At 35.0% G+C, this 23,732-nt stretch overlaps 1 protein-coding gene and 1 long non-coding RNA gene across 14 annotated transcripts in view; one reads left to right on the top strand and one right to left on the bottom strand.

Annotated features, from left to right (window-relative positions):
• The window catches only part of LOC141573439 (junction-mediating and -regulatory protein-like), a 189,095-nt gene that overhangs the window by 28,770 nt on the left and 136,593 nt on the right, over positions 1 to 23,732 (top strand). For 3 of the 6 annotated variants that reach the window (XR_012499126.1, XR_012499127.1, XM_074341578.1), the window contains 2 exons: positions 196 to 275; positions 8,636 to 12,956. The exons of 1 other annotated variant lie outside the window; for it this stretch is intronic. Coding sequence is in view for 2 of the 5 variants with exons in the window: in XM_074341578.1 (XP_074197679.1) it covers positions 196 to 275; positions 8,636 to 8,666 (111 nt within the window). In the remaining 3 variants the exon portion in view is untranslated. Of the gene's footprint in view, positions 1 to 195; positions 276 to 8,635; positions 12,957 to 23,732 lie in introns of those variants that run through there. 2 more of the 6 variants (XR_012499128.1, XM_074341577.1) reach the window with 1 other exon arrangement.
• LOC141573441 (uncharacterized) overlaps positions 18,581 to 23,732 on the bottom strand; it is a 58,369-nt gene continuing 53,217 nt past the window's right edge. For all 8 annotated transcript variants that reach the window (XR_012499135.1, XR_012499136.1, XR_012499133.1 and 5 more), the window contains one exon: positions 18,581 to 22,959. This is a non-coding gene — a long non-coding RNA (uncharacterized LOC141573441). The remainder of the gene's footprint in view (positions 22,960 to 23,732) is intronic.

Here is a 23,732-nt window from a genome sequence, read left to right as displayed (position 1 = left end):
ACACCAACTTGGGGCAGGCTCATAGCTTTCCTGATGTGTTTTAGTTACAAAAGCTGTAGTTGTGCTCTCGTCCCTTATTGGGCGTGACCAGTTACAGGAGGGACCTGTCTTTCTCTGTGCTCCTTCACTCCCCTCTCCCCATTGCTGGGAGTTGTACATTTATGCAGCCTTTTTTGGATTATCTGTTGAAATAAGGTGCCGATGCCCTGTGACTCAGGAGCTGTACCTCCAGGAACTGAGCGCTACAGATATGCTCATGCAACCTTATCTGAAAGGTGAGTCCTTTAAAGATGAAAATTCTTTGTTCTGATAGAAATTCAGCACATCTGCAGCCTGTGACTTAGTGTTTACTAACAAGAGAGCCGTTAAACCTACCCCAGCTCTCCTGGCACAGTGGAGGTATGTTATAGCTTACCTACTGGATGTTTAACTTGTTCCCAGTGCTTTTCAGTATAAAAAATGCTGCAGTGAGTATCTTGGTGTACATGCTACTCATTCATGAGTGCTGAGAAAGTGTCTTACCTGCTGTAGCTAGGAAAGTCTTCTGATTTACATTTTCCCTCCTCGTACTTCAAGGAGCACAGGAGAGCTCAGTTTAAAGTCACAGCTGATTGCCTGCAGGGGCGTGTGACTGATGGCAAGCCCTTGGCCCTTCCTGAGCAGGAGTTTCTGCAGATCTGGGCCTCTCAGACTGACCTGGGACAGTGGTAACAAACGAGCTCTTCACTGTTGCCCACGATCAACTTCTCCACCTTCCTCTAGGGGTGTGTGTCAGTCAGGGTGCCATTAGTATTTGTTTTGGACAAGACAACTCATTGGTGAGAGAGCCCCGTGCTTTTCTGGTCCCCTACCCCACTGTGATGCCATTGTGCTACAGTCGTGTATAGTTACTGACTCACAAAACATCTTCAACTGTCATTAAGGGGGTAATACTGCAGCCAGTTGAAAACTATTATAAAAATGTTGGCAGAAATTATATAAGATTATTTCTGATTTTCTTGGCTTCTCTTTTTCTCGTTCCTTTAGGAAGAAGCAATGGTAGTTTAAGTTACTTAACTTGAGTATCTGCCCTAGCACATGTCATTTTTTTTTATTATCCCAATGAAAGTCTGGGTCAACAGTAATAGTTTCTTCACAGGTAAAGAAATAACTTGATATGATATAAAAGCAAGATTTTATTCTGATTTATTAACTTTGTTTTTGTGTGTGTGTGTGTGTGTGTGTGTGTGGTTTTACTTTTATTTTTTGGTCAAACTCAGGAAAAAACTACCAAAATATTGCAAAGTTTTCCCATGTAATCTTCATCGAGGTTCCCCAAATGTTAACAGCTTACACAGTGACAGTGTAGTTATCAAAATCAGGAAACTAACACTGATATAATACTGTTACCTAGTCTCCAGGCTGTATTCAGTTTTCACCGGTTGTCTCAGTAATGTCCTCCCTCTGTCCAGGATCTGATGCAGTTGCATTTTAGTTGTCATGTCCCCTCTTAGTTTTCTTTAATCTGAAACCATTCCAAAATCTTTCTTTGTCTCTCACGACTCTTATACTTTGAAGAGTACTGGTCAATAATTTTGTAGAATGCCCCACAATTTGGATTTGTGTGGTTTCCCCATGATTCAATGAATGTTAAAAATTTTTGGTTAAGAGAACTCTACAAGTGACGTTATTAAGCTTACTAGGAGGCACGTGCTACTGATTTGTACAATTACCAGTGATGCTAACTTGTTCACTTGGTTTAAGTGATACAATTGGGCTTGTATGCTGTAGTTGTGCTTTTCCTTTGTAATTAATAAGTGTTCTGTAGGAAAACACTTTGTGGCCAGGTAATTATCTTGTTTTTCATCATACTCTCTAATTTTTATTTTCATTGATGATTCTTACCTGAAATGATATTAATACCGTGGTGTTTGCCAAATGGTGATTTTCTGTTTCCGTCATTCCTTCTGCATTTACTGGTTGGATCTCCTATAAAGAAAAGCTTTCACCACCAAGCCCATAAAAACCAGCAACATGGCGCCTTCACAGCCACTCCCTCTCTCCCTCTTTGGAGACAGCCCGCATTCTGTCTATGGAGTGTGTACCTACTTTTAATCTGAGCACCCAAACCCTACACCTCATGGTCTTTCTCTTGCCATTCAGTGTATCTCTCTGAATAAATCTATATTCAATCAAAAAAAAAAAAAAAAAGAAAAGTTTTCCTTCTTAGGTATGTGTTCAATTTTTAAATCTATATCAGAATAGCCTTGAGGATTTTTATTTTACTTATGTCAAATGTACTTACAGATTCTTATTCTATGGATTCAATCTATTACCATCATTATTTTTGTGCTATAATTATTATAGTTTGGCCCTAGGGAACCCCTTCAAGAAGGCTTCTGGCCCATCACTTTTTGAGGATTGACTGGCTTTCTAGTACCACAGGATGTCCCAGGCTCATCTTGTGCATTCTCTGCTCTAGCCCTGGAATTAGCCATTTCACCAAGGAAAATTAGCTGTCTTTATTGAAGATTGGAATTCTTCTATGCTCTTTCCCTCATACTTGTATGTCACCATCTTTTAAAAATCTTTCCAATATAAAACCACTTTGGAGGATGTGGGCATGTAACTCTGTTGAACAGAAGTTAGTTTATATCCAGTAATTCCCTTTGTAGTATATTCTGTTTAGTTCCCAGCAGATTCATCTTGCACTAATTAAAGTGGGAGGATTTCTGCACAGGTTCCACTGTGCCAAATATGTTATTTCATGGAAACATGGTTGAAGATTTTCTTTGGTTTCATTGAGTATTTGATAATAACAGTTTTGAAAACTTTTCTAAGAGCTTTCTTCCAATGCTTATAGTATAGAAATATTTATATTCTCCATATTTTTAGTATAGCGGACTCAATTTTTTTTTCCTTAAGAAAAGTCTTGACTTTGCTTTAAGTACTCTCTTGGTTCACTTCCAAGGTGGGTTGGCCATCTATCCAGAGTACAATTTTGATTAGGCTTTACAATGTCTACAAAAGATTTCAGCCTTTTCTCCTTATTTATCATCTAAAACACATCTTTGCTCTTAATATACAGTATAAATTAGATCCCTGTCAAAAACTGTAACTTCAAATTTGCAGTCTCTAGAATGGTGGAAAAGACAAATTATGAAGCATTATTTACAAGCCATTAGTTCCTAGACACTTGAACTTAAAACTAAGGGAGGCATTAGAACTCCATGTTCTTAGACTGTGTTGTTTTGGCACCACAGATTTCATTCATACTCTTCATTAATTTATCTTGTATTTATCTGTAAATTATCTTTACTAGTGGCTCTCAAAGTGTGGTCCCCTACCACTAGTAGTGCCAGCCTCCTGTGGGAACTAGTTAGAAATGTAGCCTTCTTGGGTAACACCGAGAGGAGGTAGTGTGGGTTATCAAGCCCTCAGGTGATCCTGATGCAGGAGAAACATTGCTGTGTTCATTTCCTGTAAATTGTTTCCAATTACTGGTGGAGGTACAGAGTGCCAGTTATCCGTTTGCTGTTTTATATTATCTGTTTTACCTAGCTTGTAGGGGTAGTGAGTTATTTTGAAGATTAACTCTCTGTTCTCTCCTCCTCTTGAATCTGGTAGCCTCAAATTTACTTTCTGTCTCTATGAATTTGTTCATTTTAGATATTTCATATAAGTGGAGACTCATACAATATTTGTCCCTTTTGCCTTGCTTATTTCACTTAACATAATGTTTTCCAGGTCCATCCATGTTGTAGAATGTGTGTCAGAACTTCATTCATTTTCATAGTTGAATAACAGTCCATTGTATGCATATATCATATTTTGTTTATCCATTCATTTGTTAATGAACACGGGTTATTTTCACTTTTTGGCTGTTGTGAATAAGGCTTGCAATGAATGTTGGTGTATAAATATTTTTTAGAGGCTTTATTCAAATCTTGTGTATATATCTAGGAATGGAATTTGAGGGTCATATAGTAATTCTGTTTTTATCTTTTTTAGAAAACACCAAACTATTTTCCACAGTGTATGTATTGCTTTTATTACCACCAACAAGCTACAGTTTCTTCATATCCTTGCCAGTGCTTATATTTTGTTTTAAAAAAAGTATTAAAATTTTAAAATAATTATGGCTACCCCAGTAGGCACAAAGTGGTGTCTCAGTGTGATTTTCATTTGCATTTCTCTAATGGCTGATGATGTTAAGCATTTTTTCATGTGCTTTCTGGTCATTTATATATCTCCTTTTAAGAAATGTCTATTCCAGACCTTTGCCCATTTTAAAATTAACTTGTTTGCCTTTTTGTTGTGTTATACAAATTTTTTATATATTTTAGATGTTAAACCCTTATCAGATATATGGCTTACAAATATTTTCACCCATTAGGTAGGTTAACTTTTTACTTTATTGATAATATATTGATGTACAAAAGTTTTATTTATTTATTTATTTTAAAGTTTGACATTTGATGAAGTCCAATTTATCTATTTTTTCTTTTGTTGCTTGTACTTTGGTGTCATATCTAAGAGCTACTGCCATGATCATGACAATCCACGATCATGAAGATTTACCCCTGTGTTTTTGCATAACAGTTTTGTGATTTTAGCTTTTATATGTAGATTGTTGATCCATGTTGAGTTAACTTTTGTATATGGTGTGAGGCAGGGGTCAACTTCATTCTTTTATGTGTGGAAATCCAGTTGCTCCAGCACAATTGGTTGAGGAGACCTTTCTTTCTCTATTGAATGAACTTGGCACCCTAATCAAAATCACTTGAAAATAGATTTATGGCTTAAAGTCTGGACTTTCAGTACTGTTTCATTGGTGTATATGTCTATTCTTATGTACTATGTTGTTTTGAATATACATTTCTCATGCTGTTTTATATACTTTTAAAAAACTTATTTAGGCACTTTAAGTGTTATTTTAACTTTTTGTTCTTGATAAGACTAAAATTATGAATAACTTTAAACATTTAAAATATTGCACTTAGTAAATTATAAAGAAGTAACTTTAGTATTATGTGATATGTACACTCCTGGGCTTCTGAGGGAAGCATGAAAATGCACAAGACTTGTTTCTGTTCTCTAACAACTTGCAACTCCATTCATTTACTTTAAAAGTACTATACTTTTGCTTTGCCGTTCTATTATTTCATGTGAGTCCACCCTTATGATGTCGTTAGTATAGTATATGAGATGCTTATCCCTGTTGCAGCAAAGATGTAAAATTTAGATATAGTTTTTTTTTTGCTGTTGTATAGTTTGTATCTTTACTTTAAGCACCTAATTTTATTACTCTTGTTATGTTTTTATAATTCATTTCTGTTATATTCTGCAACTAGTTTCCTAGAGTATGGGTCTTTCATGTTTTAGTTTTTTATGAAAGACACTTTAAGCCATTATACTACTGAAGTTTGCCTCCTTCTGTATGTTTTTACCCATCCATCTGCAAACACGGAATCTTTCTTGGGCAAATTTATATTCTGGTGCTGAGACTTCTTCACTGTGTGTTGTGCAGTTACTGAGATGGGCTATTGTAAAGTGAACTTACAGGGTAAATTTTTAGTAGTTGATAGCGATGTTCTCAAGCATGTGCTCCTCTTGCAAGAACTTAATTATGTTTATCTTTAGTTACTCTTGCGTAGAATAGCACTGTGTGATAGAAATAAAATTTGAGCCACATATGTTATTTAAACATTTCTAGTAGCCTCATTTAAAAGAGTTAAAAAGGGCTAGATATAATTTTAATGTATTTTATTTAATCTGACATATCCAGGATATTATCATTCTAACATTTAAACAATATGACAAGATTGAGATATTTTACTTTTTTTAAAAACTTTTTCAAGTTTTTGGAACTATGTGTTCACTTTATATTTATTAAATAAATTTTGTAATTTTTTTTTTTTAAATTGAGGTATAGTCAGTTTACAATGTTATGTGATCTCTGGTGTACAGCACAATTCTTCAGTCATACATGAATATATATATATATATATATTCATTTTCTTATTCTTTTTTACCATGAGCTACTATAAGTTATTGAGTATATTTCCCTGTGCTATACAGTATAAACTTATTTATCTATTTTACTTTTTTAAACCAATTCCTTGAAACCTAGTAGGTCTTTTACATCTTGATTGGATCACTAAATTTTCATCAAAAATATTTGATCTTAGTTGAGACTTCAAACAATTTATCGTTGAAAATGTAGATTCACATGACTAAGTTGTTCCAAAGAAACTTATACTTTTCAATATCTGAATTAAGTGCCAAAAATTTTTCTTTTACTATTTTTGTTTATAATGATAAAACTTGTTCATGCTTTTTTTGAATTTGAAGCAAAAGTTTAAAAGTTTCAAATCTGTGCTAATTAAGCAAATTCACTAATTCTTGTGTCAACTTAGTGTTATTAACATCATTTCCTAAGGATATTGCATAAGTTGAACAACAAGTTTAAACTCGATCAAAACAACAAAGTGTTCAACTATTTCTGATTATTTTTGCAGCCAATTTTTACAACACTCTGTATTGTAAATAAAATATTCTGTACATTGATTAATGTTAGGGAAAAGTGTAAAATCTTTATTATCAAATCATATTATTGTAGGTTCGTCACCAGTTGTGGGTTCTGGCAAGCAGAAGTCCCACCGAGATGGAATAAATTACTCAAGACTCTGTGGAAAAGTGAAGAGAGGGAGTTGGGAGCCTCAAGCCTCTCAAATCTCCCACATTTATTGAGTACAGTCAAAGGAGGAATGCAGGAATTTAGGGAAGGACAGGGTGGGATCACAATGAGTACAAAGGCTTTGTTTATTGTTGGTGTTGGGCTCAAGGTCAGAAGACCCTTTTTGGTGAATCACGTTCGTGGGTTTTGAGCCTTTCAGCTTATCAGGGCAGAACATTTGAGAATCAGCTGCTTAAAAACTTGGACTCAGGTGGCTGTGCCTGTCTTATGTTGCCCCCCTCAGGAGATCTTTCCAGTCATTGGCTACCCAGCTTTCTCACTTCTGAGTCTGCAGCTTTTTATCATTCCATCCCAAGGCTGTTTTGGGGATAGAAGACTAACAGCAGGCACACCCAGCGTTTATAGCCAGGGACCTGGGTCATTGCTAAAACCTAAAAGCAGTTACTAAGCACATCTTCTTTAAGGAGATAAGGGGCTGGGATCTGTTACAATTTGTTAACCCAATCACGGGCTCCCACAATTATGAAAACTTTCAATTTCAACATAAATGTCTGTACCTGTGTAACTAGGTCTTAGGTACAATTTCTCTTTCTTTGGTAATTCAGGCCATGCTTGTTTACCTGTACTGAGATACCAGTGAGAAAACATAAGCAGTGCCAGTTTTGTCTTTGATTATTGAATATTGAAAAAAAAAAAAACTTTCTTGATCAGCCTTAATAATACAGTAAATCTTTGTGAAATTCTTCCTCTACTCAACCATTGAGCAAAGAACACAAGATTCTTAAATGTATTGTTTTCTATTTTTTCAGTAGTTTTTTAAGCTGGCTAGGATTCTTATTATTTTCAGGTACATACTTATCAGTTTTAACAACTTAATACATGCTACTTTTCATAGCTTTAGAATGCTGAGTACAAACATTTTTCATTCTTTTCTTTTGAGGGGGAGATAATTAGGTTTGTTTGTATGTCTGCTTGTTTTTTATGATGGCACTGGGGACTGAACCCAGGACCTTGTGCATGCTAGGCACACGCTCTATCGCTGAGCTATACTAGCCCCTTCAAAAATCTACTCTATGTATATCATACAGTGGAGCAGAGCAATAAGAGGAATATCAGTTTCTTCTTTTAAAAGTCCAATAAGTGTAGGTTTTTAACCTAACATGCCTGGAGCTCTCTATTGAGACGGAAACTAATATTTTAATATATAGCTGAAATTCTTTGGCCATTTAAAAGGTGAAAAATAATCCATGCTACAATTTTGATTTTTTTAAGGTACATATTTGATATTTCTTCTTAAGTTTGGAAGTTCTTTCAAACAAAATGTGTCTAAAGTTGTACTTTGGTAGTGTCTCGTATCACATGACTTATCTAAAGCTAAAAGAAAAGTAATTTCTCATATTTTGAATCTACTGATTTTTGATACTGTTAGACAGGTCTTCCATATGACGGACAGTTGTTTGGTGGCTTAATTGAAGGCCTTCTACTTTTTCTATAATATCTGTTTTAGTATTCCTCATAATTTTCTAATAAAATATCTATAAGTGAAATAATTTATTTACCATCTCTCTACTTAAATATGGTTTCTTCCCTATTTCCTTCCCTCCTTCCATCCTTCCTTTCTTTCTTTCATCTCTCTCTCCCTCCCTCCCTTTCTTTTTGCAAGAATCCATGCCATTCTATAGCTCATGAGAGTAATAAGCTCAGATCCTTTAAAAATCTTTTAAAAATGTTTGTTGGACATTTAATTCTGATCTCAGGTGAATAATTTTGTTGCTTTTCTTTTGACTTAGGAAACTTCTTATGAAAATGTACTATGCATTTCCTGAAAATGTCTCTTAATATTGTCTACATGTTGTTTAAAATATTTTTATGTAAGTAATAGTTTTTAAATTTTGCTCTACCAGAGCTAATTGTGATTATTATTCATGTTAAAGTTGGTGTATTGTTTTCTTCTAGTCTCACTTCACTGTGCCGGTGGCAGCACTAGCTTCACTGCATCTCCACTTGATTCTGCTTGGGTAGGATGCCTGTGTTTTAATTTTGAAATTTTGTTATACCCTATCCCCTTTTGCCCAGAACAAAAAGTTAAAGAAAACAACTTAATTCAAAATATGTTAAAATTAAAAATTTCCATAAAAATTAAAATAAAAATTATCTCTGGTTATCAGTTATAATTTACATAGGGATCACTGTAACTTGTGTACTTTGCAAAAAATTCAATAAATGATTTACTCTATTATTACATTGATGTGTAGAGAAAATTCATTTTAGTTGAATAGTTAGTTGATGCTGACTAGATAAAAACAATAGATGTTTCTTTTGTAGATAGATATTTTACATTGCCTCAGCTTTTAAATTTAGAAAAAATTAATTATAATTAAATAAAAATTCAATTCCTCAGTAATGGTAGTCCCATTTCAAGTGTTCACTAGTCACATGCAGCCAATAGTTAATGTATTGGAAATTAAACTTTGAGAGTTGGTTATATACTTGGTTAAAATATTTTGATGACTTGAGACCAAAGATTATAGCCCTTTTAGCATTTTTTCTTTTTTTTTTTTGATAATGTTAATGTCACAGGAGCAGTACAAAGAGGGCTTATGTATGACTCAAGAAACCTGGAATGAGCTGCTGAAAGCTACAGGGACACCTTGTTTTAGTTTTGCACTTTTCTTTATCGTGCTTTGCAGATATTGCATTTTTTTAAACAAATTAAAGGTTTGTGGCAACTATGTTAAGTAAGTCTGTTGGTGCCATTTTTCCAACAGCATTTGCTCACTTCATGTCTTTGTGTTACATTTTAGTAATTCTTGCAATATTTCAAAAATTTTCATTATATTATACTTGTGGTAATCTGTGATCAGTAATCCTTGATGTTACTATGGCAATTGTTTTGGGGTGCCAAAAACCACACCCATTTAAGATGGCAAAAAATCGGTAAAGGCTGTGTGTTCTGGCTGCTCCACCAAATGTTCGTACCCCCATCTCTCTCCCTCTCTTCAGGCCTGCCTATTCCTTAATACAGAACAATATTTTAATCAGGGTAATTAATAACCCTACAGTGGTCCCAGTGTTCAAATGAAAGTAAGAGTTGCATGTCTTTCACTTTAAATCAAAAGCTAGAGACAATTAAGTGCAGTGAGGAAGACACGCTAAAGCTGAGTTAGGCTGAAAACTAGGCCTCTTGTGCAAATGAGTCAAATTGTGAGCAAAGGAAAGTTCTTGAAGGAAATTAACAGTGCTACCCTGTGAATACACAAATAATAAGAAAGTGAAACAGGCTAATTGCTGATACAGAGAAAGCTTTATTTTTCTAGATAAAAGATCTAAACAGCCACAGCATTCCCTTAATCCAAAACCTAATCTAGAGCAAGGCCCTAATTCTCTTTAATTCCCTGAAGGCTGAGAGAGGTGAGGAAGCTGCAGAAGAGAAGGCTGAAGCTAGCAGAGGTTGGCTGATGAGGTTTAAGGAAAGACACAATCTCCATAACACAAAAGTACAAGGGGAAACAATAAAGGCTGATGGAGAAAGTGCAGCAAGTCAGCCTCAAGATCTCAATAAGAGAATTCATTTCGGTGTCTACACTAAACGATAGATTTTCAGTGTTGATGAAACAGCCTTATATTGGAAGATGCCATCTAGGACTTTCATTCGGGTCTAAGATTGCTGGTGACTTTAAGTTGAAACCAGTACTTATTTACCATTCTGAAAACCATCAGGACCTGAAGAATTATGTTCAGTCTGCTCTCCTGTGCTCTATGAATGAAACAACAAAGCCTAGATGAGAGCACATCTATTGACAACATGGTTTATTGAATATTTTAAGCTCACAGTTGAGACTTCAGGAAAAAAAAAAAAGATTACTTTTAAAACATTTTTGCTCATTGGCAATGCAACTGATCACCCAAGAGCTCTGATGGAGATTGGTGTTATGTGCCTGCTAACAAAACATATGTTCTGCAGTCCATGGAAAGACTGATTACAACTCTCAAGTCTTATTATTTAAGATATATTTTGCAAGGCTACAGCTGCCATAGGTAGAGATTCCTCTGATGAATCTGTGCCAAGAAAAGTGAAAACCTCCTGGAAAGGGTTCCCCATTCTAGATGCCATTAAGAACATTTGTGACTTGTGGGAAGAGGTCAAAGAATCAACATTAACAAGAGTTTGAAAGACATTGATTCCAATCCTCCTGGATGACTTTTTGAGGAGTTTAAACCTCCAGTGGAGGAATGAACTACAGATGTGGTGGAAATAGCAAGAGAATGAGAATCAGAAGTGGAGCAAGATGTGACTGAATTAGCTGCAATCTCAGGATAAAATGTGAATGGGTGAAGAGTTGCTCCTTATGGATGAACAAAGAAAGTGATTCTTGAGATGAAACCTACTCCTGGTGAAGATGTTATGAAGATTGTTGAAATGACCAAAAATGATTTAGAATATGACATAAACTTGACAAAATGGCAGTAGGGTTTGAGGGAATTGAGTCCAGATTTGAAAAGTTTTACTGTGGATAGAGTGCTATGAAACAGCATTACACATTAGAGGGAAATCACTTGTAAAAGCAAGAGCCAATTGATGCAGCAAACTTCAATGTTTAATTTTTAGAAATTACCACAGCCACCTCAGCTTCCAGCAACCACCGCCCTGGTCAGTCAGCCGCCACCAAGATGGAGGCAAGACCCTCCACCAGCAGAAAGATTGCAGCTCACTGTCAGCTCAGTGGATGATTAGCATTTTTTAACAATAAAGTATTTTTTGATTAAGGTATGTATTTTTTTAGACATAATGCTATTGTGCACTTAACAGGCTATTGTATATTGTAACTATAACTTTATATGTACTAGGAAACCCCAAAATTCCTGTGACTTGCTTTGTTGTGACATTGGCTTCATAGCGGTAGTCTGGAATTGAGCCTGCAGTGTTTCCAAGGTATGCCTGTACTTGCATTGTGTTTGTGGCATGCCTCATAGTCATGCAAAATTAAAAAAAAAATTCAAACATTGTTTATGGAAAAAGGCTATTTAGTAATCAAACATTTGGACACATGTATTATATTTGAAGTCATGGCTCATCCCCCATTATTCTCCAAGTATTCTGCAGGAGTACGTGGGGAGTGGGGGCATGTCTATATTCTAAACCTGCTTTCATCATTTCAGTGAAAGACCAAATGACAACAAAAGAGGGGAGTAATTTTGTTTAAGCGCTCTCTCACAAGTTACAATTTAAGAACATCTCATCTATAGAGATCTATAGAGGTCTCATCAGGCTTACAACAGATCTTTAAATTAGGAAATTTAACTTCAGTTGACATGGACTGTGGAAAGAGGTTAATGGAGTTCAACTATTTAATATTCTGAGTTTGGGTAAGTATGAAAATGTTTTGTTATGCATACCTCAACTGCTTTGTGGTTTTTAAAGCTAGAAGTCTCTCAACTAGTTATAGCACCAGCCTTTCTCTCTCTCTCTCTTTCTTTTCTGCTTTTTATTTGTCTTCTTTTCTTTCTTTCGCTGTTGTCCTTTCAGCAAGTCAAGCAGTAAGTTCTCCATGTTTCTGATTTTCCCAAAATAAATGTAAATACTTATTCCATTCTCAGTCATGATCTGTGAATAGAGGGGGATGTCTAAAGACCTGTTTTAAAAATCATAGGTGCAAGTCTATGAATAAAAAAAGGAATTGAAACTTGTCAACTAGAGAATTTCTCTACTAGACTGTTTCCAAATGCATTCTGTAGGAGTAGTCACTAGAGATGGTCCTTGAAGAAAGGTTTCTGTGATTAAGTTTGAGGAAACACTGTGTACCATAATAGTGGCCCATTGATGAGTCATAATGCACAATAGTATGTTAAAGATTCTGAGACATCTTACAAGAAAGAAACTTGTAAAAGCTTGTTTATCTTTTGTTTCTTAAACTTCTAGGACAGTGGAATTCTTTTTTTATTTGTCATATCTGTTGTATGAGGAATGCTGCCCTCTAGAGGCATATATATATATTTTTTTTTGGTTGGGGGGAGAAAACTTTCTTATATATTATCTGTCTAACATGAGAAAAAGGACAAATCTCATAGACTAAATTCCAGAAATTTAATGTAATTGTATATTTTTCATTTTTTAAAGTTTTCTTTTAAAAAATCTGAGACAAGAAAAATACATAAAGCAACGGTGAGAAGAGAAAGCAGTAAGACCTACTGGTACCATCTAAGTAAGAGCTGGTTAACATTTTCAAATCAGGAGTTCTTAGAAAAAATAAAAAGAACTCTATCTCTAATGTCCAAATGTCTTTAGTTGGTTCTCCCAATTTTCAAGAAATACATTATTTTTCTACACATATTTTACTTTTCTGCAAGTTTACTTAAATGATTTTTATAAAGCTAATACTACACAGATGCCAAAATTGGAGAGACGGTACTCACACAAACTTCACACATTACTTTTATTTTACAAACACTTACATAGAGCTTACATACTACAGTGTGATAATGGCACAGAACAGAGGTAGAAATTAACAAAACAGAACAGTGTCTAGGAAAGGATCCATATAAAATGGAGTTATGCATGCAACACAGTTGGTAATTGAAATAATGAGGAATGGCAGATTACGCAATATATTTTGGGATAAATGATTAGGAATAGCCCATAAAAATGAAAATATTAATTTAAAACAAGTACGATTTCTAAAATAAAGGAATTACAAGACAAAAGAGAGCAAGAAGATGAGCACAGGACTGTAAAGAAATGGAAATGTTGTAAGCATAAAAATATGCTCAGTTGCAGTCACCAGAGACACTGCAAATTAACCCAACCAGATACCAGAATCCTATCAAATTAGCAAAAAAAAAAAAATTAAATTGATAATCAATGCTCAGAAAGTTGAAAAGAAACAGGTAATTTAATCTCTGCTGGAGGGACTACTGGTACAGCTTTACAGGAGGACAATCTATTAGTATAAAAATAAACATATACTACAGCCTGGTGATTCCATTTCTCAGTGTCTACCCTAGAGAAATAGTTTTTTTCTTTTACTAATTGCTCTGCAGCAATTTGTAAGAGAAAAATGGAAAAATCTAAATATATATCACCAAGAAATATATATATAGTCTTGGATATATATCCCTCCACTGTGGAATATTTTGCAATGATTCAAAGGAATATACATGTATAATATATATAGGGAAATACAAGGAAACACAATCAAGACATTAAGTGGGGAAAAATAAGTTCAAGAAAATACATTCTTCCTATTATTCATGTAAAAGTGGAAAAGAAAATGATTCCTACATATTCCACATAGACCCATCTATACACACACACATACAGAGATACAGACAGACGTACATAAATGTGTTGGAAAAGCACTGGTAGGAAAACTGACAAGCAATCATTACCTGCAGGAAAGAATCTGTGACAGGTAGAAGGAAGTCAAGGAAAATATCAATATATTCATTTATTATTTTTTCTGCAACATTTAATTAGAAATATTTGCAAATACATAGAAAGGTTAGAAGAAATGTAAGTGAACATCCATAAACCCACCTAGATTCTACAGTAGTCTACTATATTTATTTTATATCTATTCACCATCTGTTTTTAATGCATTTCATGTTGCAGATGTCCATACACTTTACCCCTAAACACTCCATGCATATTAACTAAAATTGAGAAAGCAAATTATATTCAGTGAAATACACAAACCTCCAGTGTACCATTACTTGAGTTCAACCTATATGATCCAAGCCATTATCAAGATAGAGAACATTAACATCACCCTATAAATCTCTCTCATGTCCCTACGCTGTCAATCCCCACACCCACCATCCTACAGGCAGACATAATTTTGAACTTTTTTCAAGCACAGATAAGTATTGCTTATTTTATAATTTCATAAAAATGAAACTATAGTAATGTTCTCATAAATAAAATAGTGAAATGCTAGTTTACATATTGTTTATGGCCACTTTCAAGCTACTAATAGCAGTGTCGAGGAGCTGCAACAGTCTATGGCTAGCAAAGCCTAAAATACAATCTGGCCCTTTAAAGAAAAAGTTTGCAGCCTCCTGTTCAAAAGCATTTATATAGGCTTTTTCATTGCAAACTGACACCTGAAACTATCTTATGCAACTTTTCCCTTATAGAGGAAACTAAGACCAAGAGATTTTAAATGACTTAGCTTAGGTGGAAATGTAGAACTCAAATTTAGGTCTGTATTCTGAGTCCTAGTCTGATCATCTTCTCAATATACCAGTAAATTTCTACAACTTATCAAGTAAAAATATATATGCCCACAGGCTCACTTTGACTCTCATGCCCTAACTGTAAACTTCAAAATGAGTTAGAAGTTTAGCGGAACAGAATCATGGTGAGCTAAGGGAAATTTCACCTTTATGAACAAGTTTTTCCACAAAGAAGACTTTCATAGTGTGGAGCTAAACCAATGAATCCACAGTAGTCTCAACTTACAAACAGGTGGATCACAGGTGGCAACTGATTAAGTGACAATTTCTTCATCAAAAAAATAGCAAGTGCTTATTATTTGCTGGGTGCTGTAGGGATATAAAGTCCTGCTGTGAGAACATCCAGTGAGTAGGAGCAGTGCATAGAAAAAACTATCATCCAGTGTACATAGTTTTAGGTGTTAGAGGTGATAAGTGTGGTATTTTCATCTGGGCATGCCAGAGAAGGCTTATGATGGAGCTGGAACTGAAGAGTTTATGACGTAGAGGATGAAGGGTGTGGGAGAGGGAATGAACAGGGCACCCCAGACCAGCGGGCCTCAGATACACCTATCTGGCTGTGACAGGAGGTATACCAGGAATATGGTGTAAAATGGCAGGTTATGAGGTTGGAAACAGTTCTAAGCCAAAATGTAATGCACCCAGAATGCCAGGCTATCTGGAATTTACGTAAACATTCTGAAAGCAGCGGGAATACAAATAGTTTTGGGGTACAGGGAAGTAGCATGAGCAAAACTGCAGCCTTAGAAATAATCTGAGAAATACTGGTTTAGGTCTGTCAGCCGCGGGAGGCTGGAGAGGGATGCGAGGAGGTGAGCTGCCCAAGTGGAAAAATGCACAAGGAGCTGACATGATGCGTGAGGAGCTGACATGGAGCAAAACAGCAGTTTATCGCAGTACAAGCAGGTGAAGCGCTTCCTCGTGCGTATGCGCTTGTCTTTTTATTATGCCCGCGCATGCGTATTGTTCATAATACTTTCTCATGCTATTGGCACATGCATACATTTACTTCCCACCTCACACACATGCAAGTTATTGTGAACTTTGACCTTGGTCCCATGGCCTACTCACTTAAGACTGTCGACAAGGTCATGACAATTCCAAATGATACTTGGATCTTTCTAGAGGTGCACCAGTATTTAAGAGCCCACGGTCTCCAGTCAAAAAACACTGCACTGTTTATAAACAGCAGATAATAGCTGAAAGCCAAGGGTCTATTTAAACTTGGAACAATTTTGAAAGAAAGTTACAAAAGATCTTCATCTGGTGCTTAAGTTGTAGAATCAGAGAATTCACATGAAAAGGCACTGCCAGGTCCTGATAAAGAGGGGCAGAACTGGTAGGAATGTTAAGGGCTATGCAATTTGCAACAGGTGGTTAACATTGCAGAGCTAGGAAAGACAAGCCCCCGAGGCTCCCTGTGAATGTGCAACTTCACAAGGCATTGGAGGAAGGGGTCAGATGGAAGAGTGGTGAGCAGGTCAGAGACAATTCATTCCTGAACTGACGGTGGTAGGGTGTGCCTCATAGAGATATTCAGGAAATGTTATGGAAAATAAAACTGGCATGATCTGGCCAGGTTCAAAGCCCAGATGACAGCAGTGATAGTCACAGTCTTCAAAAACTACAAATACAGGAGAAACTCAGAACTTCAGTGAAGGAAGGGAAAAGAGCCCCGCTTAATCAGTTAATCATGTAAGATACTTGAGTTATCTAAGCCTCACTCTCAGGTTTATGGGATATGCAAGAAGCAACTGCAATCTGAGGTGATAACCAAGAAGTAAAATTTGTCAATAATTTTTGCAATTGTTTTAAGATGAAGATGAAGAAAAAACAAGGCCCAAAATAGCACCTGGGAAATACATATTCAGGAAACAAGAGAACCAGGAAAGGAATGGCTAGAGAAGTGTGGAGTGGGGGTAAAGGCCGCTTTTTATGGGCCAGATACTGCTAGCCGGTCAGAAACCACCCAAAGAAAAGTACCTCATTCTGTACACAAGGGCCAATTCCTTACCCTGGTATTAGCAAAATACTAAGAGGAAATCATAAATAAGAGCCAGCTCCACAAATGTCTCAACAACAAAATTTAAACAGATATGGGGAGGTTGTTAGGTTAGAGAATTCTTTTCAAACATATTATTAGCTAAGAGCACCCTGTTGGGAGAGGATGAGACTGTTAAATTAACCTCCATTGAGTCTGAGGGTAGGTATATTAAAAAATAATCAGAAGCTTGTATGAAGTTCTCATAAGAGCTATATAAGCAGCTGAATAGGGCAATAAAGCAGGACACAGGAGAGCTGGGAAACAGCTCCGGTTCTGTTATCCTAATCAGGTGCACCACCCAGGCATGTTAAGCTCAGCTGAGTCTCTCATGAGAAAGTAAAGGGGAGGCTTCTTCTGAACACTGAGCTATGAAAACCCATTCGTGCTGTACTCAAAAGAAAAAAAGAAAGGAAAATGCCCAAACACTGGGCGAACCTTTATGCTATTAAATGCCAATACCATCAAAGACATTAAAAATAATGTTGTAGAAGACTAATTACAGCTAATTAGACTGGGGACATTTCATAATACTGCTCACTTATCCAACCAATTTTTATTAAGTCCCTACTAAGTGCCAGGCCCCAGACTACGTGTTAGGAAGTTGTGAATAAGAAGTTTGTGTCTAGTAAACAGGCAAAAATAATACTATATTAAGTGACAAATGCTATGGTGGAAAAAGGTATCACAGGGTACACTGAAACACTTGACCCAGTCTTAAGGAGGTCAAAGAGGAGTCCAAAAACATTTCCCAGAGATCAGGCTCTGAAAGCTGACATCTGAGTAGCCAGGCCAAGGTGAAGGGAGGAGATGCTCAGAAGCTAGGAAACCAGCCCAGAAGGGGTGGGAGAGAACAATGTAGGACAGTAAGGTGAAAAGAGAGAAATACACCAACATGATTGCAAAAAGTTTGTAGGTCAAACTAAAAGCCCCAGGGGAGAGTAAAGATTTACATGAAGAGGTGCCTATAAAACATCCAGTTGAAAATTTCTGACAGGCAGTTAGAAGAATATAAAAAAGCCTTAGGGACTAGAGATGCAGATTTGGATCCCAACATAGAGACAGTAACTAAAGCCACAAGAACACCAAAGTTCTAGCAGGAAGTGCGGACAGTCTCCACACTGAGATGTGATGGAAAGGCCCAGGGAGACTCCCAAAGCATTAACCTGTAAGAAGGTGGCAGAGGGAAAAAAATCATTCCCCTTACAAATTAAGTGATAAGACTAGGAATCTAGCTGAATATACATCCACATATATATATTTTTTCTTCTTGACTTTTTTTTTGGTCAATTAAGCTTTTCTAAAATTATACTTACAATTTGTCAATTTCTAGTGATCAGCATAACGTTTCAGTCATACGTATACACAAATATATTCATTTCACACTTTTTTCATTATAGATTACTACAAGATATTGTGTATATTTCCCTGTACTATACAGAAGAAATTTGTTTTTTAAATCTATTTTATATATAGTAGTTAATGTTTGCATATCTCAAACTCTCAATTTGTCCCTCCCCATCCCCTTTCCCCCAGTAACCATAAGATTGTTTACCATGTCTGCAAGTGTCTTTCTGTCTTGTAGATGAGTCCATTAGTGTCTTTTATTCTTTTTTTAGATTCCACATGTGAGTGATATTATATGGTATTTTTCTTTCTCATTCTGACTTACTTAGACTGATGATTTCCAAGTCCATCCATGTTGCTGCAAATGACATTATTTTATTCCTTTATATGGCTGAGTAGTATTTCATTATATAAATATACCACAGCTTGTTTATCCAGTTATCTTTTGATGGACATTTTAGGTTGGTTATAGTAAATAGTGCTGCTATTGGGGTGCATGTGCCTTTTTGAATTAGAGTTCTCTCCAGATGTATGCCCAGGAGTGGGATTGCTGGGTCATAGGTTAGGTCTGTTTTTAGTTTTTTAAGGAATCTCCATACTGCTTTTCATAATAGCTGCAACAAACTACATTCTCACCAGCACTGTAGGAGGGTTCCCTTTTTTAAACTCTCTCTCAAGCATTTATCATTTGTGGACTTTTGAATGATCACCATTCTGATTGGTGTGAGGTGATACCTCATTGTAGTTTTAATTTGCATTTCTCTGATAATTAGCAATACTGAGCATTTCTTCATGAGCCTATTGGCCATTTTTTCGTCTTCATGGGAGAATTACTTGTTTAAGTCTTCTGCCCATTTTTGGATAGGACTGTTTGTTTTTTTTTGTTAATAAGTTGTATCAGCTGTTTTTTTTTTTTTTTTAACATTCTGGGAATTAAGCCCTTGTCAGTTTCATCATTTGCAAATATTTACTCCCATTCTATAGGTTGTCATTTTGTTTTGTGTATTGTTTTCTTTGCTGTGCAAAGATTATAAGTTCAATTAAGTCTCATTAGTTTATTTTTGCTTTTATTTCTATTGTCTGGGTTTACTGCCCTAGGAGAACATTGCTAAGATTTATTTCAGAGAATGTTTTGTCTATGTTTTCTTCTAGGAGATTTTTTTTTAATTGAAGTACAGTTAGTTTACAATGTTGTGTCAATTTCTGGTATACAGCATATTGCTTCAGTCTAGCTGAATATTTAAAAATTTATTTATACATTAAAAATTGCACATAGAAAAATGTTAACAGTGATTATTCTAAGTGATTAAAGATTACAGGTTTTACTTCAAAATAAATGTAATAAATGCATAATTAGAAAATAATAAATTTATTTTTGAAAGTTAAAATGTTTTTTCTTCTATTACAAAAACAATGTTAAATGGTCCTTAAACAAACATGATGATAAATCATGGTAAAGTTGTTGCTAAAGATGGGAGGGTTTTTAAACTTCTTTGAATACAACTAATTTAATTATGTAGATCTTTATTCAAAAATCAACTTCAAAGAAATCAAATTATTTCAAGAGTGAAGGGAAGAGATCTTTAACATACTAAAGCACATACTACAGTTATTGCAAATGTACTGGAAGGCCACACAGACACACACACACACTCTCTCCCTCCCTTCCACTAGCAGTAAAGGAAGTGCTGCCCCCTGCTGGCTGATGGCTCAGGAAGCCTATGCGGCTGCCACTGCCACGCCCACCACTGACCATCTTTTCCAGCCTGCACACAGGGTAAGGAAAGTCCTGTTACTTTCCCAACAGCATACGATTTTGTAAAGTATCTCTAATATATCACCCCACAGGATAAAGAGCATCCTAGAAAACTGGGAAAATACACTCATTTGCCTTCTCCTCTACAGTCAGACACACAAGATAAGATGAAGTCTGATCTCCAAGGCAGACAGCATTATCTGAGGTATGACCTAGAAAGGGAGAAGGTGACAGAAAAAAAAAATAGCACTTCATGGACCTACAAAAAAAGAGATGCTCACTAACAAAATGGAGATGTTAATAGCTTTGGCCCAGAATTCTGACCTTGCTTGGAACCAGTAACTTGAATTTTCAGTTAATATTAGCATAAAGCATCTATTGACAGATAACCTTAAGATAATGATAAGTGGTCTTCACTGAAAGACACCATGTCATGACATATTTTGAAAAGTAAAGAAAAGGTCTGTCCATAGAGGGAATTGAAAGGCCAAGGATTCTATTACTGAATGAGTGAATTTTGATAGATCAGATCTGTGGGTTCAATGTTCACATCTATGAAATGAAGGCACAAGATTAGTTTAGTAACTTTCAAGATTTTTTTTTTTTACTGTGAGTCATAGTAAGAGATACATTTTACAGCAGGGTATCTGAATACACAAAACACAGGCAAGCTTCATGGAACAACATTATCTCTTAAATTTAGGAAGAATAATATTCATGGAAAGAGAGACAAATGAGATTAAAGCAATTGAAATTTTAAGCAGGAGGGAGATGATTAAAAGAGCAAGTTTCTGGAGGAGATATGGGGTAGACAAAATCAAAAGGACTGATATCAGTCTTGGGAATGATAGGGATCACTTTTTTCTTCACAGACAGGAGGGAAGGAGGAATCAAGAAACAAAAGCCTTTTGAGATTGAGAGGTAGAAAATTGACAGAAGCCTAGTTCTGAAATCTTCAGTCATCTCAATGAGGATAGTAAAACACTAACTGAGCAGTATAAGCTCTAGTTGTTAAATAAACATTTTATTTTATGTAGGACTGTTTAATTTTGATTCCTATTTTGTTTTATCATAGTGGAAATTTAATAAATTTCAATATTGATAACTTTTAGTAACTTACTTTACTAGAGTTAAAATTTGATTAGGATTTGACATTCTTAAAGTATTAGTGATATCTTAGACACGTTACAGATTGAGATTTAAATGAAGAAGCCAATTTAGTAAAGTGTATTTTCTGTGACCAGTATTGGTAAATATTGTTTTCTCCTTAATAATTTGACATTTTCATAAAGAAAATAATCTCAAGTATGCTGTCTGTAGACTACTTCTAAGGGAAAAACCTATATTATTATTGTAATGAATGTCATCTTCCTTGTGGAATTAAACATCTTTTTTGACTGACAAAATATTTTTAGTACATAGTATATACTAGAATTTACATTTAATTTAGCATAATTTTGAGAATTTTGAGATCATATATTCTACTTCTGTTAATATAATCTGTATTTTAAAATGTTATTTTCTATTTTTTATTTCAAATATATCACTCCAACTCTTTTTATTTCTTAAAGTAAAAATAAAAATGGGCAATGATTTGGTTTGACAAAGTAATTCTTAATTGTTTAGCAGCAATAAAGTTTATTTAACCTCTCAGTGTAGATTGGTTTTACTTTGTAACAGCAAATACTGAAGAACTTAGAGTAGGTCTGAATAAAGCTGGTGGTGAAACTAGGTTTTCTACAATACCATAATACAGGCAGTTCTCTTGTAAAGCAATATATGTGTCTCTGGAAAAAAAACCCTAAATTTCTGCAAAATTATACCCTAAAAATAAGGACAAGCAACTCAGAACTATGCAGCCTTGTAATCTATGTACTAGCAAAACTGGTAAGAGTTCTCATAAAATTCTAGTGTAGCTGAACATTTGCACCCAATATCAGTTAGTCTCCTTTGAAATGTAGTTCCATGAGGGCATTCAATTCTGTTAAAGATAAATTGTCAAAATTAAAAATTCTGATCCAGGATATAGACTTTCTTCTTTAGATACTCCCGTCTTATTTTTTTTTTTAAGTAAACATGGGGAAATATTTTCATGGCTTATTTGTATTCACAGCTCAGCCAGATAGTCTAACATTGTAGAAATCCTAGCAGTTCTTGAAGCCATTAACTGTCCTCTGTTCACCGTCTTCCACAGGATTGTCATGTGTTTTCCTTAAGGTCATCATATATTGCTAAGACTCTGTGAGAAAGCTCATCCTTCATGGGTTTAAAACATTACTATGCTGGAAACAATTCTTTCTGGACCAATGTGACTTTCACATTATACTGACCTCATCACTTAATGATGAATGATTGAACTAATTCTCACTACAGAAGTGTGTTATGTAGAAAAAAATTAGACAGTACTCTCTAGCTGTCCCATTGCTATGTCATGATTCATGTAGTGGACAATATTTGTGCACATTCATGTTTATATATACATAGTACCATGTAGTAAAGGAAAAGAGCTTTGGAATTTGGTTGACTTGGCCAATGGATTCAAATTTAGGTGACTGAGTTTTGGTTATGTGAAGTAAATACTAATTATCTGGTAGGATTCTTTTGGAGATTGAGATAATTTACATAAAACATCTAACAGAGTGATGGGCATATTGCAGATACTCAACAAGTGTTATTTCATTTCTAGTGATGAATCTTAAGACTAAAAAGATTAAGTGACTAGTTACCCCTGTACATAGCATAAGACAGATTCACTATGTAATTCTTATGAGAAATTCCTATACACACATACATACCTGTAGGTGTATAGATATATGCAGATTCTCCTACTGATTTAAGGTTTATTCTTCCCTTGATTGATTAATGTTTCACTAGTTCATATCCTTTTCTATTCGGATGTCGAAGCTGATAATGATAAAAAAAAATTGGTAGGGAAGCTCTTTCCTTGATGTAACTTCCTATAATAATTAGACTAGGATGCTGTACTAAGGTTGTGCCAGCAGTTTAATTCATGCCTGTTTGCACTTTTCCAGTCAAGTATAAAATGTTTCCCTAGCTGCCTGATAATAGTCAGACATTGGCAAATTCATTGCTTCCTTTTTTTAAAAAATGGCATCTCCCCCCGGTCAAAATAAAATATAACAGGTTGCTTGTATTATGTTACTGCATTATGTTGATTGTATGAGTTTTCCTTAGAGTAATTTATAAATGAATATGAAATTCATTAATATGAATTTAACACCTTTCTTTTGTTTTTCTGTAAAATTTCTATATGTTAAGATGGTCAGTATTTTATTCTTTTATTTATAGATAAATTACAGCAACAAAAACTATTTTCTTTTCCCCAGGTTTCTACATTTTAGTGTAAAAAGGAAAGAATATCTTCAGTGTTTCTATAACTGAGATTTGTTTACAGTATCGGCAGTTATTTACCTCACAGCACCGTTTGCAGTAATATTTAGATTTTGCATGCTCTAGATTTTAAGATGTGCTGTATGAGTTTGTAGTGGTTGTAATTTTGTTGTTTTATGTTTTGAAAGTTTAAGAATTAGAACTCACAGAATTTGGCATCACAAGTTTTCATTAAGTTTTTGAGCTGTTATGAATATTAAAATTTATAACTAGGGTTCTAAATTTACATATATTAAGTGATTAATTTTGAAATAATATTACATACA

The sequence above is a fragment of the Camelus bactrianus genome, chromosome 15 (genome assembly GCF_048773025.1).
Source record: "Camelus bactrianus isolate YW-2024 breed Bactrian camel chromosome 15, ASM4877302v1, whole genome shotgun sequence".
Classification (NCBI taxonomy): Eukaryota; Metazoa; Chordata; class Mammalia; order Artiodactyla; family Camelidae; genus Camelus; species Camelus bactrianus.
Note: the sequence above shows the minus strand (reverse complement) of the source record. Positions and strands in the feature narration are given on the sequence as shown.